The 25,808-nt window shown below is 43.4% G+C and overlaps 5 protein-coding genes and 1 long non-coding RNA gene across 6 annotated transcripts; 4 read left to right on the forward strand and 2 right to left on the reverse strand.

The window, feature by feature from the left end:
- The first annotated feature begins 60 nt into the window (after positions 1–60).
- Positions 61–14,821, forward strand: LOC143895138 (F-box only protein 32). Its single transcript, XM_077402009.1, has 7 exons — positions 61–410; positions 10,388–10,434; positions 10,737–10,786; positions 11,000–11,186; positions 11,339–11,514; positions 11,614–11,864; positions 11,955–14,821. Exons 1-7 carry the CDS (start codon positions 61–63, stop codon positions 12,151–12,153), a joined length of 1,260 nt encoding a protein of 419 aa, XP_077258135.1. The 3' UTR covers positions 12,154–14,821.
- LOC143895142 (uncharacterized) lies at positions 4,274–11,006 on the reverse strand. Its single transcript, XR_013256235.1, has 7 exons — positions 10,914–11,006; positions 9,850–10,114; positions 9,350–9,602; positions 9,101–9,292; positions 7,027–7,509; positions 6,256–6,417; positions 4,274–5,082 (listed from the first exon to the last, which is right to left on the reverse strand). It is a non-coding gene; the product is annotated as an uncharacterized LOC143895142 (long non-coding RNA).
- Positions 14,822–15,715: 894 nt separating the features above from the next.
- LOC143895006 (uncharacterized) lies at positions 15,716–17,475 on the forward strand. The gene is made up of 4 exons (XM_077401758.1): positions 15,716–15,956; positions 16,289–16,471; positions 16,561–16,775; positions 17,089–17,475. Exons 1-4 carry the CDS (start codon positions 15,848–15,850, stop codon positions 17,374–17,376), a joined length of 795 nt encoding a protein of 264 aa, XP_077257884.1. The 5' UTR covers positions 15,716–15,847; the 3' UTR covers positions 17,377–17,475.
- Positions 17,476–17,823: 348 nt separating this feature from the next.
- Positions 17,824–21,398, forward strand: LOC143894996 (dihydrolipoyllysine-residue succinyltransferase component of 2-oxoglutarate dehydrogenase complex, mitochondrial). Its single transcript, XM_077401740.1, has 9 exons — positions 17,824–18,037; positions 18,560–18,584; positions 18,726–18,777; positions 18,988–19,058; positions 19,122–19,249; positions 19,352–19,693; positions 19,757–19,932; positions 20,079–20,529; positions 20,717–21,398. Exons 1-9 carry the CDS (start codon positions 17,963–17,965, stop codon positions 20,849–20,851), a joined length of 1,455 nt encoding a protein of 484 aa, XP_077257866.1. The 5' UTR covers positions 17,824–17,962; the 3' UTR covers positions 20,852–21,398.
- Positions 21,399–22,695: 1,297 nt separating this feature from the next.
- On the forward strand, positions 22,696–25,083 carry Rpt2 (26S proteasome regulatory subunit Rpt2). The gene is made up of 5 exons (XM_077401744.1): positions 22,696–22,838; positions 23,123–23,684; positions 24,030–24,416; positions 24,496–24,731; positions 24,854–25,083. Exons 1-5 carry the CDS (start codon positions 22,836–22,838, stop codon positions 24,986–24,988), a joined length of 1,323 nt encoding a protein of 440 aa, XP_077257870.1. The 5' UTR covers positions 22,696–22,835; the 3' UTR covers positions 24,989–25,083.
- Positions 25,023–25,791, reverse strand: LOC143895007 (uncharacterized). The gene is made up of 2 exons (XM_077401759.1): positions 25,656–25,791; positions 25,023–25,540 (listed from the first exon to the last, which is right to left on the reverse strand). The coding sequence occupies exons 1-2, from the start codon at positions 25,779–25,781 to the stop codon at positions 25,172–25,174; spliced, it is 495 nt and encodes a 164-aa protein (XP_077257885.1). The 5' UTR covers positions 25,782–25,791; the 3' UTR covers positions 25,023–25,171.
- Positions 25,792–25,808: the final 17 nt, after the last annotated feature.

Raw genomic sequence — 25,808 nt, forward strand, 5'->3', positions numbered from 1 at the left:
GCGGACGCCGCGCGCTGACCCTCGACAGCTGATGCGCGGTGACGTCACTGAAACAAAGCCATGCGCGCTCGCGCTCGGGCGCGCGGAGACCGAGCCGAGCCGAGGCGCGAGCGCGAGAGCGTGAGCGAGAGCGAGTTGTTCCGCGACAGGCGCAGCGGACGCGCGCCGCCATACGTTCGGCGTCCGCGGAGTCGGACACGACGAGGTGCCGCCGTCCTGCGCCGTCTCGGTGTGTTTGTCGCCGCTCGTCATCGTCGTCGTCGGCGTCGCTTGCCCGCCTGGTCCAGGATGCCGTTCATATCCAAGGACTGGCGTAGCCCGGGCGAGGAGTGGGTGAAGACGGTCGAGGGCTGGGAAAAGAAGAAGATCCTCGAATGCGCCAACAACAAAACCCTCTCGCTTCTCCTACGGTACGTCATTGTCCCCGTCGCTCCTCTTCTCCTCCGCTCGTCCACTGGCCCCGTCAGCTCACCTATATACGCGTTTCTTTGTCCGTTTCGCGACTCAGCTTCGCGCGGCGCACACAGCTGTTAACTACGTTTGCATCGATCCGACCGACGGCTCCGTTTGTTTACGCGCGAGCGCGAGGCTACTCGCCGACTCCATTTGTTGTCGCGAGAACGCGAGATACATTTTGACACGACGACGACGACGAGTCCGCAATGGTCCCCCGAGAAATCGAATTCATCCATCCTCGTTGTGGCTGCCGCGTGTTTCTTATTTCTCCGTTTAAACGTTCTAAAACTGTTTGTCCACGTCCCGCAGCCCGTCACGCTTTACAATTTACACGACGAAACCCCCTGTAACAGTTGTAGTAGAATTAAGAACGTGGAACGTAGGAACGTAAACTCGATCGCCACTCGGTTTTCACCTTTGTCGGCGATATTTTTTACAGGGTTTACAGTTACTCGTCAGCTCGTGTATACACGTCCCGATTTTCACGAGGCTGACGAGCAGAGTGTCCTCGCGCGAGTCGATTGCTGATCCTGCGGCGCCGCGACCCGACCCGCGGGTGATACCATGTTATATCCGGCTGGGCTCACGCGATACGGATGATTTTCACGTTCGCGTGCCAGAGTAATGCATAATATTATTCAAATTGATCTGCAATACGTGTGACGTACGACGCGAAGTTACAGTTTGTTCGTTTTTAGCTGCGCACAGCGCTTCCCTCTCTAGAAGCGACAAGGACGTGCCGCGGCTGCGGCTCTCTACTCCTAAAAAACCCGAATCTTACAATTAGCCGAATTTTTCATTCACCTCGAATCAACCGATTCGATAACTGAAATGTCAATAAAAGTGAAAGGATACCCCCGGCGAATAAAACCGCTGTTCTTTCGGGATAATCCGAGAAATGCGGGGGAAAAACGTGGAGCGCGGACAGTAAAGAGGAACAGGCCCATTGTATATCGTCCAGTCATTCTTCATCGCGTCATCTCCTCGTTCTCCAGGTCGACGTGATTGAGGCTCGAATTGATCGCCGCTATGCTCCGCGCTGCGGCCCGCGTTGAGTGATGCCATTTCTAGCATCTCTTTCTCTCTCTCTCTCCCTCTCTTCGACGTGGAAGTAACGTTTCGTCTCTCTGCAACGCGCTACAATAAATGTATTACCAGAATTGGAAAAAAAAAAAAAAACGAGATTCGTAATATTCGAGGACTCAAATTTTTTCAACCTCGAATCAAAATTCCGTTTAATTCAAAGCCGGACTCAATAAGTAATCTCGCGTTAGCGAGACATTTCCCGCATGCTTCTGACATTTTCAATTTGCGACAGAAAATAAATGCGGAAACCTGTTTCTCTGTGTAATATAGCGCGAATTGGAAATAAAAGTCATCTTGCAGTCACCTCGGCGTGATATTTCACGCAAAAATCACGCTCACTCGGTATCGAAACCGATTCACGTGCACCGAGATTTTTGTCGGCGCGATCAACCCGAACGCTTTACGCCGCGATTGTTCGAAAATCACGCGAACGGTATATCGGCTGTTATCGTGTAAAAGAGAATCGGATTTTTCTTCCATACACGCGGCAGCGTTACGTTATCTCGCGAAAGAGTTCACACCCACGGGGTTTCCGAAACATTCAGTTTCCTAAGAATTAATTAGGCGTTAATAAGAGCATTGGCGTGTTACTGGAGTCTGTATTGTTTTTCTCCTGGGAAAGAACGTCGATTCCACTTGAGGGCAATCGCGACAATATAGAAGCCGTTTATTATTTGAACTAAACTGTGTCATATTCTTCTAACGCCTTAATTTCTAAAAAGAAAGTACACATGGTTTTTAAAATATAATAAATTTAAATATAAGAAAAGATAGATAGTGGATCTCTACAAAATGGATCAGTTCTTTCCGAATTAAATCACTGCAAGTAGACTGGAGAATATGTATAAATATAGAAACTATATCTCTCTCCCTCGAGCAAGAAAAACACGTTGATTTATGAGTGGTTGATTAATGAATAAAAATTAATTAACGTGTTTCTATTTTATCTCTTTGATTTTCTAAAAATGTACAGTCCGTAATGATGCCACTTTTAAAAACACATCCCTCCCAAGCAGAAAAGATATTGACTGATGCATCTATAAAAACTTTTTGCTAGAAATTTAAGTTAACCTACTCTCCAGTTCTATTTACGTGATCGTTTAAAAATGCACTACATTTTTTTTTTTTTGCGAATACAACTTTATTTCAAAGTTAATCTAACGAATATATTCATTAATTCGAAATTTAGAACTAATCTCTGTACGCGTGTTAATTCAATCCGAATCCTGCGATCTCATCAGTATTCGGATTAAATTAATAGCTTGCGATTATCTCGAGATCTGTCGGAAGACATATACCGGCGGTTCGGGCGTCCTTCGGGACGACCGCCGGTCGTGCGTCGCGATTTCTTCGACCGGATATTGAGCCTATTGTGCTCGTTGCACCGGTTGTGTTTGCGGCCGTGACAGACTTAGATAATTAGAATCGCCGGGGCGCATCGAGCTCGCGCTCGCGAGCGCGCTGTCAAAGAATCGCGCACCGCGACTCTTTGTTTCCGCTCGCGCACACGCATCTGGAAGCAGCTGTAGCCCCGCGTAAACATTCTCCTTCCCGCGACTTATATTACGGCTCGTAAATACCGCGTCTGGCGAGCGAGCCAGCACGTGCGATCTTATTGAGAGTGGATATACGTGATCGATCATTCTTGCCACTTGCGCGTTTTAATTCCGCTTGCAAATCCGACTTGAGAAATCGAGACAATGACGCGAATTACAATTGATTCGTTCGCGAGAACAACGATCACGACGATCACGACCAGACGAGACGGCGCTGCATTTTACAATGCGGCACAAATTCAGGCTACGATATATTTTGAATTTAAATTTATACGTTCCACGGTTAACGCGTTATTAAATAACGCATTATTAAATAACTTTCCAAAGCCGAAGCCTGACTGATTTATAGATTACGCTTGGCCAAAAGCTTTCTCTTCTGTGGAAGGCGGTCGACGTTCTTTCTCAGGAGAAATACAATACAGACTTTATTGTCAGTAGCGTCGATATACTTATATCTGTAAATCGTCGATTTTATGTCGGATTTATGGCAATGCGCGGTAGGCCGATCGATTCGCGATGCGAACGTGATAATTGAAAGTTCTATAAGGCAGCAAAGCGCTGCGTAATGCTGCTTCTACGTATTATCTTTAAACAATAGTCTCTGCTAAAACCGAGCTCACTTCTTCTTCATCTGAAATCTGATAATTAATTTTCTACAAGTTCAATCGATACGACATTTGACGCTTAATACTTAACTGCGACGTAACTCATCCCTAACGCAACTCCGAATAACGATAATTACTACATAACGCACGCGAAGTGCGAGAAGTTTGTTAATTTGTCGTGAATCCGCTACAGATTTGCAATTGCGTGTTCTCTAGAAATAACTTCGCGACGTAAACATTCATTTTGAATAATAAATGGAACAAGTAACGTTCATTTGCCGGAAATTATAAAGCGTTACATATTCATTAATTGCATTCATAAATTCGTTAAAATCGCGATATCTAATTGCTTCAGACATCTTAATTACAATTTAAAAGACAGTAAAACGTATCTAATTGCATTTCGTATATATATATATAAGCTTATCATAAACGTCATCTGTCTATTTATAGTTATTTTCACGTGTCGCGCATACTTATCTTCATTTATTAATTATTCGTTGAATAAATACGGCGCGCAAAACAGATGCACGAAACTCTTTCGTTCGCGATGCGGATGTATCTCTCGCGTTTATTTTACCATCAGATCGCCGCCGGGCACTGACGAACATTTGGCATTTCTCGTGTTGTTTGAAATATTTATTTTTGCAATCCTGCGCTGTGTCCTTTGCGATTCTAATTAATAGCACGTGCGTGCGTGCGTGCGTGCGTGCGTGCGTGCGTGCGTGCAAGCGAGTGGGCATCCGGATTTTTTGCGAGCATAAGAGTCTTGAGCGTATACATGCAACCCTTTTCATTAGTGCATTGCGTTATATCGTAAATATTCTTGCCATGAGCCATGTTAATTTATGCACACTGAATATTCCTGTTATTAACGATGTATTAACGATCATTTATTTTTAGACTAAATATAATATCGTCGAGTGTTAATAGCGCAGTATAGTTCCGGAATATTATACACAACGACCCAGTTACAAATTTTCTTTATAATTAGTACGGTTTTCACTTTTCACATAATGATTATTTCATAGATTGCGTTAGCGAAGAGAAATATTTCGAAATGTAAGTTACATAATAGAAAGCACCATTACAGGTCTCGTTACAAAACATATTCAACAATTCACGTATAGTATTCTGAATTAAATTTGACGTGCGTTATAATAGATTGAAATATTTCCTCACATTTGTTTCCGGATATATTCTCGAGACGTTTGAATTTTTCAAAAAGGAATGACCGTCGATATATGTAATGTGAAACCAACTTGTGGTTGCACGGGAGTTTCGACAGAGCCGCTCGACTTCGTTGCGCTTTCTCGCACTCGCACTCGAAAAAAAAATCGTCTTGCCGGTTCTTTCCTTTCACGCTGAGTGAAGACGACCTACGGAATTAAAATTAAAAGTTAACGAAGCTTACTGGAATAAGCTAAAGTTGGAAATATCGCTAGTAGATTAAAATTCAAGACATTCGTGTTGTGTCTATGATAATATTTGTGATATAAACTGATCGTTTGACATTATATTGTTGAAGAAAATGCGGCATCCAAGTTCGTCGAATAATCTTGCAATGCAATGTAAGTCTATGAACTTTAATACACAAACAAAATTGACCATATTGAAAGTTTAAACGCGTTCTTTTAAAGAAGTAAACATAATTAAAGCACGAATCGTGCTCCTCGACATTGACAGATCCGCGAATCTCTTTGAATCCGGCGGAGGAACCGTTTCGCGTTCTCGTCAATGAGATTAGGCATCCTTGAGCGGGCTAGGTCGAATTCTCAAAATGGGAAAATACTGGCGCGTGTCTTGCCGGTGCGGAAGTGGGTCGTGACCCAGCTACTAACGTGACCTGCGCCAATTCGCAATTCTCTCCACAGCATACGTACGCAGCCTTGATAAATTCGGTTAGACGGCGCGGCCCCGTCGTATGTGGATCCGCGTCGGATAGCTGTGTGGTCCACGATATTTTGCTTTCGCGCAGTCTTCTTTTTGTTTTTGTATAGTGCTTAATAAAAGACCTCTCTTCAATCCCTTTTATCCCTCTATTATCCCTCTATTTATCAACTCTATTTATCCCTTCGTTTCTCGTAAGAGTGCGACGTATTCGGAAGAATCTCTTCAAATGAAGAAATAATATCTCGTCTTCTCTTTCCGAAAGCCATAAGGAATGTCTTGTTAAATTTAAAAGCATAAAGGCATTTATAAAAAATACCTCTGCGCTGGGGATCGGAGTCGGCCTGGTTGCCGTGGATTAATGGGGCACCTTTTCTGCGGATATTATCACGTCGCGCGCACATAATGATCCCGATACAGTTAGACGAAATGACTGGAAAGTACGCGGACTGTTTGCGTGCGGAAGGATTTAAAGGCCTGTTTTCTCTATTTCCCTCGTCGAGTTAACGTACACGGCCGATGCGCCCGCCCGCGCCATTATTTCCACGATTCAACCGTATAGCCGTCCTATACGCGCGTTTTCCCAACCTGGACGAGATTAGACGTGGTGCGCGCACCACAGAAGGGGTTCGGTGAACTCGGTGGAAGTAAAAGTTTCGTACCGGCCCCCGATCTCTATATCCGCGCCGAATTAATTATTCGCGCGTTGCGAGGTATATACAGCTGCTCCGCACTGTATTTCTTTCCGTGCGGCATTATCTCGTGTAAAAAATCACCGTTATCCGTCTTCATCGTCCAACTTACGTGTACCAGGCTGACCTGACCTGCGAACGTTTGTCACGAACGTTGTTTGAATTAAAATACTAAGTACGTGATAAAAACATTAAGTGAAACTTATTAAAACGAAATATTATAGAGCACTAAAAAGATATAGGGGAGACCGGGGCGAACTTGACACTAGGCTTTTTGCCAATTTAAATCTATCGTAGAAACTTGCCTTTCCTACTGTAAATGCGTTTTTATGTGCCAGTATTATCAACGGAATTTGGTATAATATTCTGAGTTATAGTGTAATTTTTAACGCGACATAAGCGTTTTTGATAGTGAAAATTAATTTTTCTGATCTCTCGAAAATGGTCTACTCTTTCATCGAGCTTTCGGGCAAAACTAAGCGACGTACAGCAAAATTTCCTGAAGCAATTTTGTACCTGAAGGAACGCTCTTTAAATGTGTACCATTAACGTTGCTTGAAAATTTTAATTAATTGTTGAAAATTGCCTTTGAAAAAATTGTGTCGAGTTAGCCCCGGTCTCCCCTACGTTTAAAAGAAATAAAGATACAGTAGATATAACAAAAATGTATGTATATATTTACATGTGTATTCTCAAGAGAAAAATAGATAAAAAATCACTAATAAGGATGTATGTACATACACTCTTTAACTTGTGTTTCATCTCAGCATTCCGACTTCTTACGCTTCTTTTGTGATTTCCTCTATTCTTGGCCGATCGTACATGTACACATCTCCTGTGTACACACTGTGTGTGAATATCTCGTTTCACGAGGAGCTCAATAATCCTCGAAAACAGTCTTGTTATTTCCCGAAATAACAGAGGATTTGTCAGACGGTCAACAACGGAGCTATATTCAATCGAAATTCGAACATATAGTTTTGCGAATCTCGTTAGCTATCTCGTTGCCGAATTTCGTCGTCGAAATTACGGCATTCTCTGCATTGCTGTAAGCCTATTTTTCAACATCGGAAATTCCTCAAAACATTTGCCTCTGCTTTTTTAGACGTTTTCATCGAACGGCGCAATGATACTTCGAGTGCGGAGGATGCATTTGTGTTGTATACATCAGGCTCCGTATACTGCAGGGAACTAAAATAGCCGGTGTCCTTCTGCGGCTCGGAACTAGAAAAGAGAAATAAGGGAATGAAGAGACCCCGCAGAACTTTCTAAGCCATATTTATCTTCTATCAACGTATTGTAGTTATAACTTTGGAACTGTGTCACTCGCTAATAATTTCCACGCGATAAATATTATCGAGATAAAATTTAGCGGAGTAAAAACCTGTTTATTATTATTCACGAAACCATGAAATTTTTTAGATTAATAAATTAAATACTTTTAAAACGCAAAGGCTTTCGTTCTTAATTATTTATTATTCATAAACTGCTGCTTTAATCGTTCAATCAACGTTTGCTCCAATTTGTCTATTATTAAAATAAAAACGAGCAATCTCTTGACACCGTAAATAATATGACGTCAAACCGTATATTCCGATATATGATGTCTGTCCTTCTATCCTCAAGCCATAGAACATTGACGTGACATTGATCGTTCCAGTTGCAAGTTATCGATATTGTGCGCTGCCGGGGAATTTTCCGCATTTACGGTTCTTTATTCGTCGCACGCGTGCATGTGGCGTGTCTACAGTTGAGCCCTCATAATGAACGCTACAAGTAGTTACGTAATCCCGTGGACTAATGGCACATGAGATATCCTCCTCTCCTCTCCCTATCTCTCCGTCTCTCCCCCCGCGGACATCGTGTATTAATGTAAAGTCCCCTATGGGCAATTCAATGACCTTAAACGCCTCGCCGAACCCTGATTTGAAAGGACAAGGACACGCATCGCCGATCGATGTGTTAAAATCGAAAATGCTCTCTCGCATCCAGTCTCGCTCATGCGGAAAAATCACAACTACGTCCCGCACACGAGGTTGTTGCAATGTGCGAATGTATATGCACACGAGTTAACATACAAGGTCGTCGTTGCGTCTCTATAATAGAACGTTCGTCGCCGTCACTTGCGTAGACAAAATCATAAGCGCGACGAGAGTAGTGCGACGAAATGTATACCTATAGACGTTTGGAAAAAAAAAAAAAAAAAAAAAAATATCTTAAATATTTTAAGACAGTTAATTCGCAGACTTATAAGAAAGATTCAAAGATTTAGTAATAATAGTAATAATATTTGCTTAGAAGTTCCTAGCGCAAAGGATCGAGGCGTGAATTTGTGATTGTATTTCTTTAGGATTCGCAGAATAATGTTTCTCTTTAACGAAAATTGTCTAGATAACTCTGCTATACAAATGACAGAGTATCCTATGAAGAAATTTAATATCTCACGATTCTATATTCAAATTGGATACGTAACGTTTGCCAGATTCTTAAATATCTGCAATTGCAGACCGAGAATATCCAAGCCTTAAAAGGAATCGAGTTTCTATGCAGGTATTTTTATTAGCTGAAAGCATGAATATAATCGCGGAGAAGAAATCGGAACGCATTATATGTAGCAGCGCAGTTCGATTGCTATCATCGTATCGCGGTCTTCGTATTTTAAACGGGCTTATAAAGGACCAGATTTAATGAATATCGATCGCGGATGCTTTGAAACTTCTAAATTAACAAGGACGGCCGCGTTTTGCGTCCTGACAGTACTTCGTGCGAATTAGTTCTCTCGGACATTTTAAAAATGAGAATAAGTCTTACGCACATGCCGGCGCTTGTATTCGAACTCCTTTCTCGTAAACGGAACGCGATGTAATCTGGCGACAGTTGAATTAACTGATGTCGCGTCTATTAAGAGGCTATAGAGTCATTCTGCGGTAACGCGCGATGTCTAATGCGATTTGCTGTGCAATTCCGATGCATTTTTCCGCTTCCTCGGGCTTCTCATGCGCCGCGACTGAAATAAGAACGTTATTGTAGTCGAATGAAAGTGGCCGTTAATATGTCTACTTACGAGGTGTGTCCACGTTAATTATGATCGGCGTGTTATAAAGCAATTACGGTCTCCATTGACGACGAGTGAAGGTGTACCACTCTCGAGACGGATTCGTTGTGGCCTGTTTTACTGATTATACCGTAGACACGAACGCCCACGCGTGTTTTCCTTCTTTTTCGTCGAATACCACAACGTCGAATACATACGACGATAATATTAATAACTCACAGTCACTTTTAGTAATAGACTATATTCGTTTTTCTGAGCTGCGCTGTGGATACAAATTAAAAGTTCATTGTTTTCTATCGATACAAAACAATATCAGTTGTTAGATCCAGTTATTACAGTTGTTTAGATAAAAAGCCAGAAAGATTTACTTGTCAAGGTATTTTAAATCGATATTATTAAGAATTGACAATTATTATCTCGAAGTAATTTAAACTAATAATTATTACTAATATTATTATTAGAGAATTTTTATAAAAATAGTTCAATATACGTATAATAGTCTTACATACACCGTATATGTGCCTCTGCCATTGTGAAACAAAATACTATGAGAAAGGCTGTAAGAAAATAAGGGGTATAAGCCCTGCGAAGCTATTTCCTGAATATTATTAACCACGATAGTCTTTCCATAGTCGAACCGAAGCTAACTTCGTTGAGACGTAGCAGCGAGTCCGCTGAAACCGGTCGCGGTGTATTGTGCCATAATTGGGATCCGTACACACACACACACACATTAGTGCCTCCAGCATCGCACGAAGTATCTTCCTCGCACTTCTATCGGCACAAGATAAATCATGGGTTTATAAGATAAATTATTCTGCAGATAAACAAGATAAATCAAATTTTACCCCCAAAAATTTTTATTATTATTTCGAAAAAAAGACGGTACAAAGTGCAACGATGTAAATAGTAAAATATTGAGCGCGTTTCTTTTTGGAATTGGAAATTCTACGCGTTTGCGTCTTTGTTTCTAGTTTTAATAAATTTTTTTAATCTCGACGAATTTTATGATGTATCACGTCTAAAGAGCACTACCTTTTCTTACAGCGGCGAGAAAGATGCCGGCGATAAGAAGGAGAAAGACAAGAAGAAAGGTGAGTAGTGTAAAGTGCATATTGAAACTTGAAAGACTTATCGATTCTAGCTGACATGGCCTTCATTAGCTATAATTATAAATCCAAGTTTATCGTAAACTTTTCTTCTTTATGTCGTTCCGTTGCAATATTAATGACTTCAGAGTCGGCTGTCTATCGGAGACCTTCAAATAATATATCAAGATCAAGTAATTTTTCTGTATTTCTTTGTCGAGCAATAAAAGCAACATTTTTAGCGAAATCAATCCCCGTGAAGATCTTTTGAGGATCTCTCTCGATGAGTGTTTTTCTTAAATTTCCAGAAAACGCCGTCCAACCACATTGTCACATCACGCTGAAGTGTACACGCGAGGTGAGTGACTCTTTCCGGCCCGGTCTTAATTTAGACACAACTTTGTGCAAGAGGAAAGAGACTCGGATTTGCCCGATAGAGACAGGTTGAGTTGCCGGCGAGTAAGAAAAAAAAGAGCAAAAGATACCAGTAACAAACTGTCGACGGCTCTTGTATCTCCTATACTTAGACGTCGTAGCGAGGCGGAATCATTATCCGTTCCTAAATTTACAGATCGCCGGCTTCAATGGTCTGAGTGACGCCCTGAAGAGGCTGGATTTTCTGTCCGCGGTACACGACTGCCGTCGATTCAATTACATAGTCCGTCTCCTGGATCTCCTCGTCAGTCATAGGATGGGCGGTCTTAGCGGATGCGCTCAGAGGGTGCTCTTCAATATGCTCGAGGAAGTTGCTCTGGAAGGTAAAAGGAGTTTACCAGCTTGTAAGAGTCCTTAGATAAACCCCATCGCGAAATTTACCGAGCGATTTCGCGATATTTCCCTATGCTCGTTAACATCTTTTCCTGAAGAAAGGAGGACGGTTGTTATTCGTGCTGAACTGACCATTGTTTAGTGTCACTGTCGCAACAACAGACGGGAAGGCTGCGGCGTCTGATAGAGAGAGTTCGAGCTTTCAGTGCTGGCTGCTGCTGGGGCGGTAGACCCTTGGGCTCCATCATCCTGTGGGAAAAACACAAAGCGGCTCTAGAGAGAATCTTGCAAATTGCCTCGTCCATCACTATCACCCAGGTAACGTACTTGAAAAATTAAATCAGTACGCAGCGATTTCACCTCTTACAAAAAAATATTTATTCTGAAATTGATCGATAACGAAACGAGTCATTGTAGCCGGATGAGGAGCAGAAGCCCCAGTGGTCGGATCTGCCGCCTGAGTGCCGTCGAGAGGTCCTCCTACGCTTGAGCGATCCTCGAGACATCGAAGCCTCGTCCGAGGCGTGCGAACACCTTGCCGTTCTGGCGCAGGAACAGCGAATCTGGCGCGAACTCGCCCAGTATCATTTCACGTCGCAGCAAATCGCTACCACCAGACAAAATAATCCTGGGAAAGACTGGAAAACTATATTCACTATCGCTCGGAGGTACGGCTGGTTCTCTCTTTTATGTGAGATCAGATTGTCCTGCATTTAACATTTTCCGTTCGTCAATACTGTATATTTTCGTCTGTCCAGATCGTTTGGATTACGAGAGGAGTACGCCGAAATGATACAGTTATGCCGCAATTGCCGTTGCCTGTTCTGGCGGTCGTTGGGCCATCCGTGCATCGCAGATCAGGATCCGGCGTTTCAGGAGAAACTGGCGGACGTCGACCAGGCGTCCCTCCACGTGCCGATCCCTCCGCAGACCTTCTTAAAATTTTTCTCGCTGTGAAAGCTTTCGCGACGCGACTAAATTGAAATAGCGCGTAAGAATGCGCGGTGTGTGTGTGTGTGTGTGTGTGTGAAAAGCGGAAGCGGCGACGTAACTGCTGTTGCGAACGACTGTCGCTCGACGGAACGAATGCTGTACATGTGAGAGAAAATAATAGAACGACGTTTAATAATGTTGCGCTGCATTTAGAGAGACTCTAAAACGTTATCTTCTGAAAAATATATTAAACTCGAAATATATTCTTCCTTCTCTGTCTCTCAATATACCGTGTGAATCTGAAATTTAGATATCGGTATTAGGAATACGTCCTTTGAGAAATTCGACGCCAACCTTACCCGGAGGCCTACTTATCTAACGAACGAGCTTGAACGTTTAAGAGGCTCAAAAGCCGCCCAGGAAAAACACAAAAACACGTGTGCCTGCCACCCGATGCGCGGATCAATATCTTCTGAAGTTCCCAACTTTAATTGCTCCATAATCAACAACTCGCTCAGATCTTGTCGAGGAAAAGTCGTCTTCGAACAATATTCCCTACTGATTTCCATTTCGTCAGGCTCATCCTGTATCTTGATCGAGCGCGATTGGTATTTTCTCGTCGACGGAATCTCCCCCGTGTAATACGAGATTCCTGATCTGGTTTCCTTCTTCGAGATTCCTGTGGCGTGGATACGTTTCTAAGAACGATATAAGGGAGGATATTTCCATTATCCTTCGAGTTACGGTTGTAGAGAGTAGATACTAGTCGTGTAATGTTGTTCGCGATGAGAAAAAAAGTCGTCGCGCGCCCGTAAGATCGCGTAAGGATAATTATCTTATCGATTTACGCCGGCATGCTTTCGGTATTTCAAAGTTGACAAATGACTGCGTGCGATTTTTGCGGTAGCACCCCTCGAGGTACGTCTCTTCGCTGATAATATAGTATCAGTCTTCGCGCAGGTCCTTTATCAATTTATTTAGACGTTTGTTGTGCCGACAAGAAATCTCGAAGCAGATTTGGCTTTCTGCAACAAGCCACTTCGTTCGTTACCCGGGACGAACTCGATCTTAATTAATAAAAGAAAAAGGGAAAGCGCTCTAAACATCAAATTATTTTTTCTATATGATATCGACGAAGACAATCGAGTGTATTCTCGAGGAATTCGCAGGAATCCTCATCTTCCGTCATTACAGAATTATTTCGTTGTATAAGAGCATTTTAAAAATGCAATGTACTCATCGGTGCAACAGAGAAATGTTGTTTCTTGGATGAACATATTTTTTATGCTCTTGGCGGCTCTATCGCATTTTCGCATTTGCATTTAGATTAATTGACAATGTGAATTCTTGTGTTATTCTTATTTTCTCCAATGGCGAAACATCCCCATTGCGTCAAAGGACATAATATATATATTGCGCGTCGACTTTAAATTCATAATATATAGGCTGCTGTCTTTTTGTGCAATATTTTGTGCAATATTTTTTCATCTCTTCTCTCTCTTCTTTCTTTTCTATCTTGCGGCGACGTAACGAGTCGTAGCGTAATTTTCGGTCAATCTATCGCAAGGGGGGTTCCAAGGGGCTTCTCTGACGCATATGGTAACGACGTTGCTATCGTGAGTTTCCGAAGGACAGCTTCGACGGTCTTCCGAGCGTTGTGATGAACATCTAGCTAACTTACAAAGTACAAAACGTGAACTATCATTATTGTCGGTCGAGAACGGACGAGAGCGGACGGGGACCTCGGTGTCCCGGTCGTCGCCTATACAGGGTGTCGCAGTTAAAGCAATACACAGAGAGATAGCGTGCGTTTGAACTTTCGGTGTTCTGTATGTTTGTTTGCGAGATAGGTCCTATACTTGCATTACTTACCGCGCTACGCGTACTATTCAGGCTATAAGCCGTCGACGGATTTCTAAAGAAGACCTAAGTTACGATACATAACGTGTATTAATAAGTGAAAAAAAAAAATTGCATCGCTGTATACCTAATCGGAGATTGAAAAAATCATACTGCCAAAGCCAAGGATGCTATTGCATTTAACAGACGAGAGACGACAACGCGACGTTTTTTGTGCATACCTTTTCCGCGCAGCGACGAGACGAGTTTTTTTTTTATATTCGCCGTTTTATTCGTAGCCGAAAAGCTTGCAAATCGCTGCATGACTCAAAACTGTATACTGACCTAGTCACTGGAAGAGAAGGCGATCAAAATCGCGGTCGAGACGTGAATTAAAAAAAAAAAAAAAAACGTGACGACCGGAGCTCGAGTGGAAAAAAATCAGAGAATCCTGGCAGCTCACTGCGCGTACATTAAAGAATCCAACGAACTTGGTCTCTGCGTGGTGTGTGTGTACATATAAATATATATGACTATATCGAAGCGGATCTTGCGATCGGGATTATTTTACTTACGTAAGCAGGTGTGTAGAACAGTGTTGTGCAAAAAATGCTTCAAAAGAAACTTTATTTAAATATATATAAATGCTGAAGTCGCTGGTCGATTAATGTAACCGTTGTCCCCGCAATCATTTTTTAACTTCAGTATTTGCAACTTCAACTTCAATCGACAGAGTTCTCTCCTCGAGATTATCTTCGATCGGACTCACCGCGCGTTCAGAAAAAAAGAAGCCATCTGAAAATTCAATTTACTGCACGTCCTCGCCTTAAGAAGACAACAGTCGTTTTATTTTCCGAGATATACTTTAGACAGGCATTTAAAATGAATTACCCTGTAATCTGATCTATTTTCTATATATTAAAAAAAAGTCAGTAATTCGATATGCGTCAATAAAATAGTATCTACAGGTGTTATTTTATAAATCAACTGGCAGAATTAAAACAAATGTTTAATTGTATTATTCCAAATCTTTTCTCTCCATGTTAAACAACAAAAAATTAGTTTTATCTACACTTATTGCAGAATGACAAAAGTATTATATTTGATAAATTAATCGATAACGATTAATTTTATTGGCAGAATTTTATTGAAAAGCAAAATTATTCCTATTCTTTTTTTTTCATGATAAATTTTATATGTAGTGGATTGAAAATTTCGATTACATTGTTATGTAATTATATATCCTAAAGATATTCATCCTTGAATCTCGCTTAAATATCTCATAAGCGAACGTAAGCATCCTCCAGTACATATATGCTTTTACATAACCCTTATTATGGTATCTGAAAATACTTACACAGGTACGTAGGCAGGTATGGGCAGGTAATAATACTCTTGTGTAATGTCTATTTTCTAGTTCTAAGGTCCAGTTTCGCGCCGTTTAACTTTAACCTTTGATTAAACTCACTTTTCGTTGCTTTCGTCTTCACTCAAATTCTCCGCTCGAGGAGAGCTTCGCCTTCGCCCACGGTCTAACGTGGCTTCGCCTTTTTGTATCGCGCGAGAAAACTCGAAGGACACCTCAGAGACCCTTTTTATCGACGAAATATTATCGACACTCGCTAAAATTTAATATTCCAGATTAGCGGATGGTAAGTTTCAGAAGCATGCGTTTCCAGCGCGCGGTATTAGCGCGGGCTCCCTGGGGCTCCCTCACTCCCTCCTCCCACCGTAGACCTTTCAAATTGTCTTCCGTTAGTCCTGCAACAACCTGCAAGGGACTCAAGAGAGTCGTCTTTCACGAGACAGCCGGTCGGGTAACCGGCGGAAATGTGATGACAGAAGGAATCCTGTGAGAAAGAGATTAAATCTGAGGCAAATGTCTAGCGGAAAATCGGCGAGCGGCATTGCCACCTTCGGCAAGGAGGAGTACGACGACTATCAAAGATCTCTCTCGTCGAAGAAAGAATGGCCCGGCATCAGGGCTGGTAAGGGCGAATTTATTCTTGGCTGAGGTTTCAAATCCATAGGCAAGAGCGATAGCGTTAATTATAAATAAGTAATGAAGTCTGCAAAGATTACATTGAGACTATGCGATACGTAAGATATTTTTTAAAGATTTTTATACATTGGGTCTGGTTTTCTACTACTGAACTGGCTGCGCTAGTTCAGAGAGTTTATCTTTTTTCCTTCCAATTTGGAATAAAGCAGTAGAAAACAGACCCATTGTATTTAATGTACCATTATATTGCCAAAAATGATTTATTTCAAGTTTGTGTGAATCTTTTTCGATATATCTAATATCAAATTCTAATTTTAGAATCGCGAATGACGTTGAACACATCAATGCTCGTCATGGAGCTGTACCGTCTAGTACCCTACAAGGAGGGTCGCTACGTGCAATTTCACCCATTCAACATGCCTCTGATTAAAATTCGTAGGATCGAGATAGTCGGGATCGTCACGAACGTTAAGCGCAATCTCAATAATCTATTTCTGACAGGTAAGGCGAGAGACGAGGTTGTTAACGGCAAATTTATGTGCTACGTGAAGAAACGCTTGAACTTTAAATTAAATTAAATTCTATCGCAGTTGAGGATGGGACGGGAGTGGTGCAAGTTAATTACAAATTGGACCAATACATGTTTGAGGTGAAGCAACGGCGGGAGATCGATGAGAAGTACAGGAACCAAGCTGGAAATTTGAGGACCAACGAGACAATAGTGAACAAAAGCGGTCCGAAGAAGTTTCCCGAGACACGTCCAAAATTCCGCTATCCACGTGACGTGTCTCTACACGATGTGGCTGTAAGAGTTTAAAAGAACATACGCGTAAATTAGTAATTTCTATCCGCACGGTGGCTATCGCGTGCTTCAATCATTTTTACTTTTATATCAATAATGGGCCAATTCCTTTTAGTGACACAAATCGACACAATTATCCTTCTTGGCATTCAATGAATAACAAAGACAAAACGACACTTGTGTCGACTTGTGTCGCTAAAAGGAATTGGCCTAATTATTTAATTATTTTAAACTTGATATAAACTGAAAAGAAGAGAATATTGCTGAGAAGCTCGTTTATTACAACATATACAAATGCAATCGCTTTTAATGCTAGGTCCTGGAGAACGAGTGGTGGCTGGAAACGAACGGTGGTTTGTCGGGCAAAGAAATCCAGCCGTTCGACTACGTACACGTCACCGGATACCCGTGTCTGGACACGAAGTTCCAAAAGATACCGGAACAAATTACAGAGGAGTTTATCGAGCACGCAAGAATGACCGTGTTCGCGGTGTCCGTCGCGTGCATCTCCGAGGAGATGTACAATAAGAAGTTACTAATGTGGATAGGCACCACTGTTCGTCAAAGATACACGGAAAATAAAGGCTGTACCGCGAGGAAATAAGTGGTGAAGCTTGCGAGGATTATATTGAAACCATGTGTGATATATATTTTTAAAGATTTTTATATATTATATTAAATACTGTTATATTGCCAAAAACAAGTTTATTCAAAGTTATGAGAATCTTCCTCGAGGTCTGATACACGATATCGAATTCCATGCGGAGTTGCAGCAGCAGTTTCAGTCTCCATTCACAAGCCTGTACCATCTTTTTTTTTTCCCATGCCTTTTTCTAAAGCACAGCCAAGCACATAATCCGCATATATTTTACGTTGATTGTAGAAAGCGCGGCAGAGGCAAGAGGCGGCTCGAGAATCTCTGAAAATCTAAACGATCTAAACAAGAATTTACGGACCGAACGCGAGAAAGAGTGCCTAGTGCGGACCATTCTTAACAGATGCCGCCGCTCATCCGATTCCTAGTCTTTCGGCTTCAAGCAGCAGTCAGCAGTTTAGCCTTCCGCTTCGACACCCCGCCAAGACGTGGGGCGCGCGCCGTCGCTGGTCGTTCCTGTCTGCCCGGTCTGCCGTTCGCGAGAATCGCGAGTCGACGTCCGAGTGCGCGCGTTAACGCTTCGCCCTGCCCGAGGATGGCCGCGATGTTGTCCAACTGCTCGCGGTTCGCGCCCCGCGTGATCACGCGGAGCAGGGTGTTGCGAGCCGAGGTGAGTACGCTTTCCCCTTCGCGCCGCGCCGCCTCGTTTCCTACCCTCGCCCGCCTATCCGCGGCAGCTGGTGATCAATCCTGGGTGCGGAATTAATTCGAGGCGTGCTCGCCGCCGCGAGTCACGCGGTTCCACTTGCTCGCGAGGAACTCGCCGGGACCGCCCCGAGCCCTTCTCACCGCGACGACGGTTACGTAATGCACGCATCTCCCGACCCGATAATATCCTCGTGATCCACCGTCGCCTGTCAATCAAACGAGAAACATTTCCCCGGTCAGGACGAATCGGTCCTCGACGAGCACCTGGATATCGCGGTCCTTTTGATTGACATTGACTCTTTCTCTCTTGTTCTTTTTCACGACGGAAACAATGACTATTTTTATCCCCGGCAAGGTCGCCGCATTTCATAAGATCAATCGCTCGTTTTTCTGACTGAAAATCAGGTCGGTTTCTAACCGGTCCGCCGTACACGTCATTGCCGGAATAAAGATTAACTAGATCCTACGTTCGTTCTTTTTGCAGGTTGCGAGATCGTTGTGTAGTCAAGGTAAGGTTAATGAGAAAGAGAGAGCTAAGACACTGATGAGATATAACGAGGATTTTGAAAGCGACAGCTATAAAGAAACAGCAAGTCAGCTGGAACAGCTCGTCAGCGGAAACGATTAACTGTGATAAATCATTTTTATAGGGCGCACTGTAGTTGTCCATGCCGAACGTGTGCCCAACGCCAAGGCTCCGTTGTAAGTAGCGCTGTATGTACGTGCATTATTTTGTGTTCGCACACACATATATTTTCGATTCTTAAACGTGTCGTTAATATAGAGAGCTTCATAACAACTCTACGTGTTTGGAAATCTTTATTTTTTGTTACCGCACTAATTACTTTCAATGTTTGAAACCCAAGACAAAGGTAGAATAAGAAAGATCAAAAAGTGTTCCTTTACTTGCAGATGCAGAAAGTACAAGGCAAATCATTACTGGATAAATCAGGCGAGACACATACGTTCGACTTCGGCGCTATGTAAGTGCAACGTTTTAAGATCCAAATTAATTTATTCGTGCGTAATTTGTATTATTTAAACAGGGGAGATCAGGGAAGTTGTGGTGCCTGCGTTTGCCGAGAGCGTGAGCGAGGGCGACGTGAGGTGGGAGAAGAAGGTCGGCGACCAGGTGAAGGAAGACGATGTCCTCTGCGAGATCGAAACGGACAAGGTGCGCGTCCCGAGCGATTTCTTTTTCCTTCCAGTTGTAACATGAGTTAAGAATAATCGCGATTATTCCCACGTCGTCGTTTAATCGCTTGTTTGCCCGTAGACTTCGGTTCCCGTACCGTCGCCCGGGCCCGGCGTCATAAAGGAGCTCTTCGTTAAGGATGGCGACACGGTGAAGCCGGGACAGAAGTTGTGCACCATCGACATCGGCGCGTCCGGCGGTGCTGCAGCTGCACCCGCGGCGAAGGAACCGCAACCCGCTGCGGCCGCGCCGGCGGCGAAGGCACCTCCACCGGCCGCGGCACCACCGCCGCCACCACCCCCAAGCGCGGCTGCTCCACCGCCGAGACCCGCGGCAGCGCCGATTCCGCCTCCCGCCGCTCAACCACCGCCCCCACAGCCGCCTACCGCGTCCATGCCAGTCGCGGCTATCAAACACGCCCAGGTAAATATAGAATAACGCATCGTTATTTAACTTGGAAGTGTTACGAGAACGATGCGCTTGCAGTCGCTGGAAGGCGCGAAAGTTCAGCTACCGCCCGTCGATTACACGCGCGAGATAATCGGCACTAGGACAGAACAGCGAGTGAAAATGAATAGGATGCGTTTGCGTATCGCGGAACGTTTGAAGGACGCACAGAACACGAACGCTATGCTCACCACGTTCAACGAAATTGACATGAGGTAATTTCAAGCATTATCGCTTGTTTATATCGAATATGTGCACGCATCTCAAATAATACAATTAACGACTTTATCTGTACCGAGATGTGCGTACAGTGTTCGTATTCTTATATCTTTTTTATTTAACATACATTATTAATTTGCAGTCGCATTATGGAATTCCGAAAGGAAAAGCAGGAATCGTTCACGAAAAAATACGGTATCAAGCTCGGGTTTATGAGCCCGTTCGTCGCGGCCAGTGCCTACGCCCTGAAAGACCAACCCGTGGTGAACGCCGTGATAGACGGCACCGATATAGTGTATAGAGATTACGTAGATATTAGCGTGGCGGTCGCGACGCCAAAGGGACTCGTCGTGCCGGTACTTCGCAGCGTGGAGAACAAAAACTTCGCCGAGATCGAGATCGCTTTGGCCGCCATGGGCGAGAAGGCTAGGAAAGGAAAGATCACCGTCGAGGATATGGACGGCGGCACCTTCACGATAAGTAACGGCGGCGTTTTCGGTTCGCTGTTGGGAACTCCCATCATCAATCCGCCGCAGAGCGCGATTCTCGGTATGCACGGCGTCTTCGACAGACCGATCGCCGTTAAGGGACAGGTAAAGTTCACCGAAATTTACATTGAGGTCCTTGAATTTTTTATCTTACAATTTAAACCTTTAATTTCTTAATTTTTCAATCTTTTAATTTAAGATCCCTAAATTTATAAATTGTTAAATTCAATTGTTAAAGCCTATAATTGCAACTTGTATCGCAAAATCACCGTCGCTCGTCTGTATTCCCCAGGTTGTTATTCGGCCAATGATGTACGTAGCTTTGACGTACGATCATCGGTTGATCGACGGACGCGAGGCTGTGATGTTCCTGAGAAAAATCAAAGACGCCGTGGAGGATCCCAGAGTTATCTTGGCTGGCCTTTAATAACTTGGAACACGTTTATCGCGCGTGTTAACGACACGCACGATCACCGTGGAATAAGCAAGAGCGCGACGCGAGAGTCCGGAAACTCGGCAGAGAGTCTTCCGGGAATTTCTAATCATCCCTCTGAGGAACATTTCGCGATATCCTGTTTTAAATACCATCAATCTCCAACCCGCACGTGGAACGATGTGACAAGTGCAGTCACGAATAACTGATAAGCGCGTGAACTAGTCCGTTGTTCTGAATCTTTGCAGCGAGAGTATTTTAAGGCGTATTTAGAGCCTCGTATTTTACAGCCTGTACATCGCCGGACGACGTAACTTTTATTATTGTATTGGATTTTCTCATACCCGATAATTGATTGCCGAATCGATAATCGTGTTCTTGCGAGCGCACTCGTATTTCTGTCGCGCCGCGCCGATGTCGATCGGTGTCGAAGGGCGGAGCGCAGAGAAGCGAAGCCGAGAGGAAGGGCTAGAAGGTACTTATCCCAAGTACTTTAACATGTAGATCCACAAGCTAAAATAAAATCTCACCAATCTAAGTCTCTTTAGCCTTGTTGAATTGCGCGTCACACCGCGGCGTCGTAGGATCGGTAGGATAAGTAACGCGATTCGATAGATATATTTAAATACGCGGAAATGATATTGTTACCGTTTGCACTTGTACCGAGCATCTCGGGGAAGGGTAGGGAGGATCTGTCGCACGTAGAGAATTGCTTAAGGTGTACCAACCTAGACACGTGCCTATGTCTGCAGATTTTTATCATTTTAGTCCTTAAATAAGTTATAACGCGAATTAAAATCAAAGATAAAAATATTTGTCTCGTATTATATTTTTATCTTTAACTTCAATTTGTGTTAGTCCCAGTCTACAATAGGTGTTTTAAACCCTAAATCCTAAAAAATTGATCAATCACAGTCAATTATTCTCCTCAAATTCAACTGTGATCGAACAATTTCTTAAAAGGCTTCGGGCTTAAAACACCTATTATACTTATTTAAAAACTAAAATGACAAAGGTGTCCAGACATAGGTCTTAAGTGTCCCGGCATTGGTACATTTACCTTTAAGGGAAAGCGGAACGTTCGCGATTTTGTAAAAATCAAAAGGTTGTTCACTAAATAAAAAGCTAAGTCAGCACGTGGGGCGAGACGTGTTTCCGTGACGGTGCACGGCACGTGGAAGAGACTGGGCGTTTACGTATAAGAGTAGAAGTAGCACACTGCCAAGTCCTCGCGACGAACGTATCGAGTCGCCGTTCGGGTATTTCATACGAATTCCGCGTTCGCGTACCGAGATAACAGAGCGTTTATCTCGCAACGTTTCCACTCACAGTGTTTGCATCGTCGGACCACAGCTTTATGCGTGAAGATGTGCGAGTGCTCTCTCAGTCCTATTGTAAGATACATTTGTATGTACATTCAATGCTGTGTATTAACGAGAAACCGCATATAAAGCACGCTGAGTATAAGCATCGAGTCTCGTTTTATTTTTACGACGCCGTTGGCGCAGATCGTAATTAATCTCGCCGGTAACACTCGATAGTAATTATTTACAGTTATACGAATGTTAAAGTCTTTCTTTTTTAGGGACTTTTAAAAAAAAAAAATGTTTTTCTTTATACACTCGCTCATTGCGAAACGAGGAAATGAAGGATGCGCGAAATTCTCACAGGGGCTTCTTGTGTGGGACGATCGTTTCTCTTGTCTGTAAATTAAGTACGTTTCTCATCTTTAATTCTGTTCAGCTGATAAATATAATCTTACATATGCAAAGTACCTGGAAAGGCATGAATCGCCTGGGAGAAGTTTCCTTCGAATTTGAATATTTCTTTACCCGCGATCGAGACTCGCTATCGATCGGTAATCGGAGGGCGGAAGTCGATCTTTTTCTTATCGACTGCGCACAATCGAGCCGCTGGCGAATGACTCCGCCGTTTCGAAGAGCAGTGTCAAGCCAGGTTGGGAGCGTCGTGACGGAGGATGGTGAGTATCTGTCAAAATAACCAAGCGAGTATTATTTAACGGGAGGACGTGGAGCGGCTTTGCTATTTGGCGTAAAAAGCAGTTGCGTGTTGTTACTAATTTTCCAAAATCCGTTCTGCTCGTCGATCGTTTAGGTTAGCCATTCTTCAAATGTTTGGGCCCCGTCTTTTAAATTTCAGCAAGAAGCATTTGATTTTTTTTCTCGAGCGACCGCGAAAGATGTTTCTTATAACGCACCGTTTATTTTATCAGCGAGATTCTTTAACGATAATGAACTGCAACAGGGTCAGAATCAATCTGGGACCGGTGGCACCGGTGGAGACAAGAAGGATGACAAGGACAAGAAGAAGAAGTACGAGCCGCCGATTCCCACGAGGGTGGGCAAGAAGAAGAGGCGCACCAAGGGGCCGGATGCGGCCCTGAAACTGCCTCAGGTGACCCCTCACACGCGTTGCAGACTGAAGCTGTTGAAGATGGAGCGCATAAAGGATTACCTGCTGATGGAGGAGGAGTTCATCAGGAATCAGGAGCTGCTGAAGCCGCAGGAAGAGAAGAACGAGGAGGAGAGATCGAAGGTGGACGATCTCCGTGGTACGCCGATGTCCGTCGGCACGTTGGAAGAGATAATCGATGATAATCACGCGATAGTGTCCACCTCGGTCGGCTCCGAGCATTACGTGTCCATCTTGTCGTTCGTCGACAAGGATCAGTTGGAGCCAGGTTGCTCTGTGCTGTTGAATCATAAAGTTCACGCTGTTGTTGGCGTCTTAGGGGACGATACGGATCCTATGGTTACGGTGATGAAGCTGGAAAAGGCTCCTCAGGAGACCTACACCGATATTGGAGGTATGTCATACATATTCTATATTTGCCTTAAACATTTTGCGTTTGTCTGCATACATTCTGGTAAATCTGTAATTATATTTTGTTATAAAATTGCGTCGAGATTTACAATCTTCAGTTGAGAGCTTCAAAAAATAAAATTTCAAATTAAGTCTTGATAAGGACTCGAGTCGAGATTTAAGCATAAAATTTGGTTTTGAAATATATGTAAATTTAAGTGACACGACTCGTATGAAAATAGAATGTTCAGTTTGATTTGATGTTAGTAAATTGTTGAAGAAATACTGCTTTTGAAGAAGTGCGTCGCGTAAAAATATTAAAGAATATACGACTCGTGAATATTTTCAGGTCTCGACACTCAAATTCAGGAGATTAAGGAATCCGTAGAATTACCATTGACCCATCCGGAATATTACGAGGAGATGGGTATTAAGCCTCCGAAGGGTGTCATACTTTACGGACCACCCGGCACGGGGAAGACGCTGCTCGCCAAAGCTGTGGCCAATCAAACATCGGCTACGTTCTTGAGGGTCGTTGGCTCGGAACTTATACAGAAATATTTGGGAGACGGTCCAAAGCTCGTGAGAGAGCTTTTCAGAGTTGCCGAGGAGCACGCCCCTTCCATCGTTTTTATAGACGAAATAGACGCGGTAGGAACGAAAAGATACGACAGCAATAGCGGCGGCGAGAGGGAGATACAGAGAACCATGTTGGAATTGCTTAATCAACTGGACGGTAAGCTAATTTCTTGTGCAAAATTCATACGTAAAAATCTCTTCAGATTTGATATTATTTGAAAAATTATTGTTATCAGGATTCGACAGTAGGGGCGATGTGAAAGTGGTTATGGCTACCAATAGAATAGAGACCTTGGATCCCGCTCTAATTAGACCGGGTCGTATCGACAGGAAAATAGAATTCCCGCTACCGGACGAGAAAACTAAAAGAAGAATTTTCAACATTCACACAAGTAGAATGACTTTGGCGCCTGACGTGAATCTGGCGGAACTGATTATGGCAAAGGACGATCTTTCTGGTGCGGACATCAAGGTAGGACGATCTTCTTTAGAAGTATAAATTCTTGCTTTGTATAAATTTCGTACTTTCGCGCACAACTGTAAGTTTCTTTTTGTTGCTTCATTTAAAATGGATTCTTGAAACTCTCGTTTCAGGCAATATGTACCGAAGCTGGTTTAATGGCTCTACGCGAACGACGTATGAAGGTTACCAGCGACGATTTCAAGAAGTCCAAGGAAAGTGTGCTGTATCGCAAGAAGGAAGGTTCCCCCGAGGGATTATATTTATAATGAAAAAAAAAAAAAACATTTATCGTCAATAATATCTGTATGATTGAGTCGCGGAGTTTATTCGGGTGTCTCAATAAACATTTCTATATAGGAAATCAATTTTTTACAGCGATATATCAACAGAAATATTAATGGACTGTTAATAATTTAACCAATTATATTACAAATACTACTTAAATGTGTCTAAAGAGTCGAATTGATTCCGATGCCCGATTTCTTCAGGACCGGTTCGAAGTACTCGTGTAGCCTGCTTGTAACTGCCGCGGAACGTACTCTCTGCTCGTTCAGGACCTGGGAGAACGAGGCGTTCTCAAATGGATCGGAGGTCTTGTTTCGCGACTCCACGTCGCATATCCAGCACGCGCCGCGCCTGGTTTTGTCGAGAGCCACGGCCACGTCCGCGGGATGTTCCGACATGGGCGCCGAAGCCACAGCCAGACCCTTGTACCTTCCCAGCGCGAAAGCGATCTCGAAACCGTCTTTGTAACCGATATCGAATCCCTCTTGCAGCACAGAGTCCGCTCCGTCCTGCACCCCTTCTCTGTAGCCGGTCTAAAAATATGAATTGTCAAATGCAGAAAGCGGCGCGCGGCGAGCGATCGCGACATAAATAATCGCGTCAGGGACTCTGGGGTCCCGCGATAAGGTCTAATGATCTTCTGCGTACCTTGAGAGCAGCGTCCACGACGCGTTCCCAGCATTTCGAGGCGACGTACAGAGAATCGTCTGCCGCCGAATGTGGATCGTACTCCGTCATTTGCAACGTTTGCATTGCGTTGTGCAATCCTTCCATTGTGCGATTATCCTACCTGGGTTATTT

This window comes from Temnothorax americanus, unplaced genomic scaffold (assembly GCF_048541705.1).
Source record: "Temnothorax americanus isolate GAGA-0224 unplaced genomic scaffold, ASM4854170v1 Scaffold15, whole genome shotgun sequence".
In the NCBI taxonomy this organism is placed as follows: Eukaryota; Metazoa; Arthropoda; class Insecta; order Hymenoptera; family Formicidae; genus Temnothorax; species Temnothorax americanus.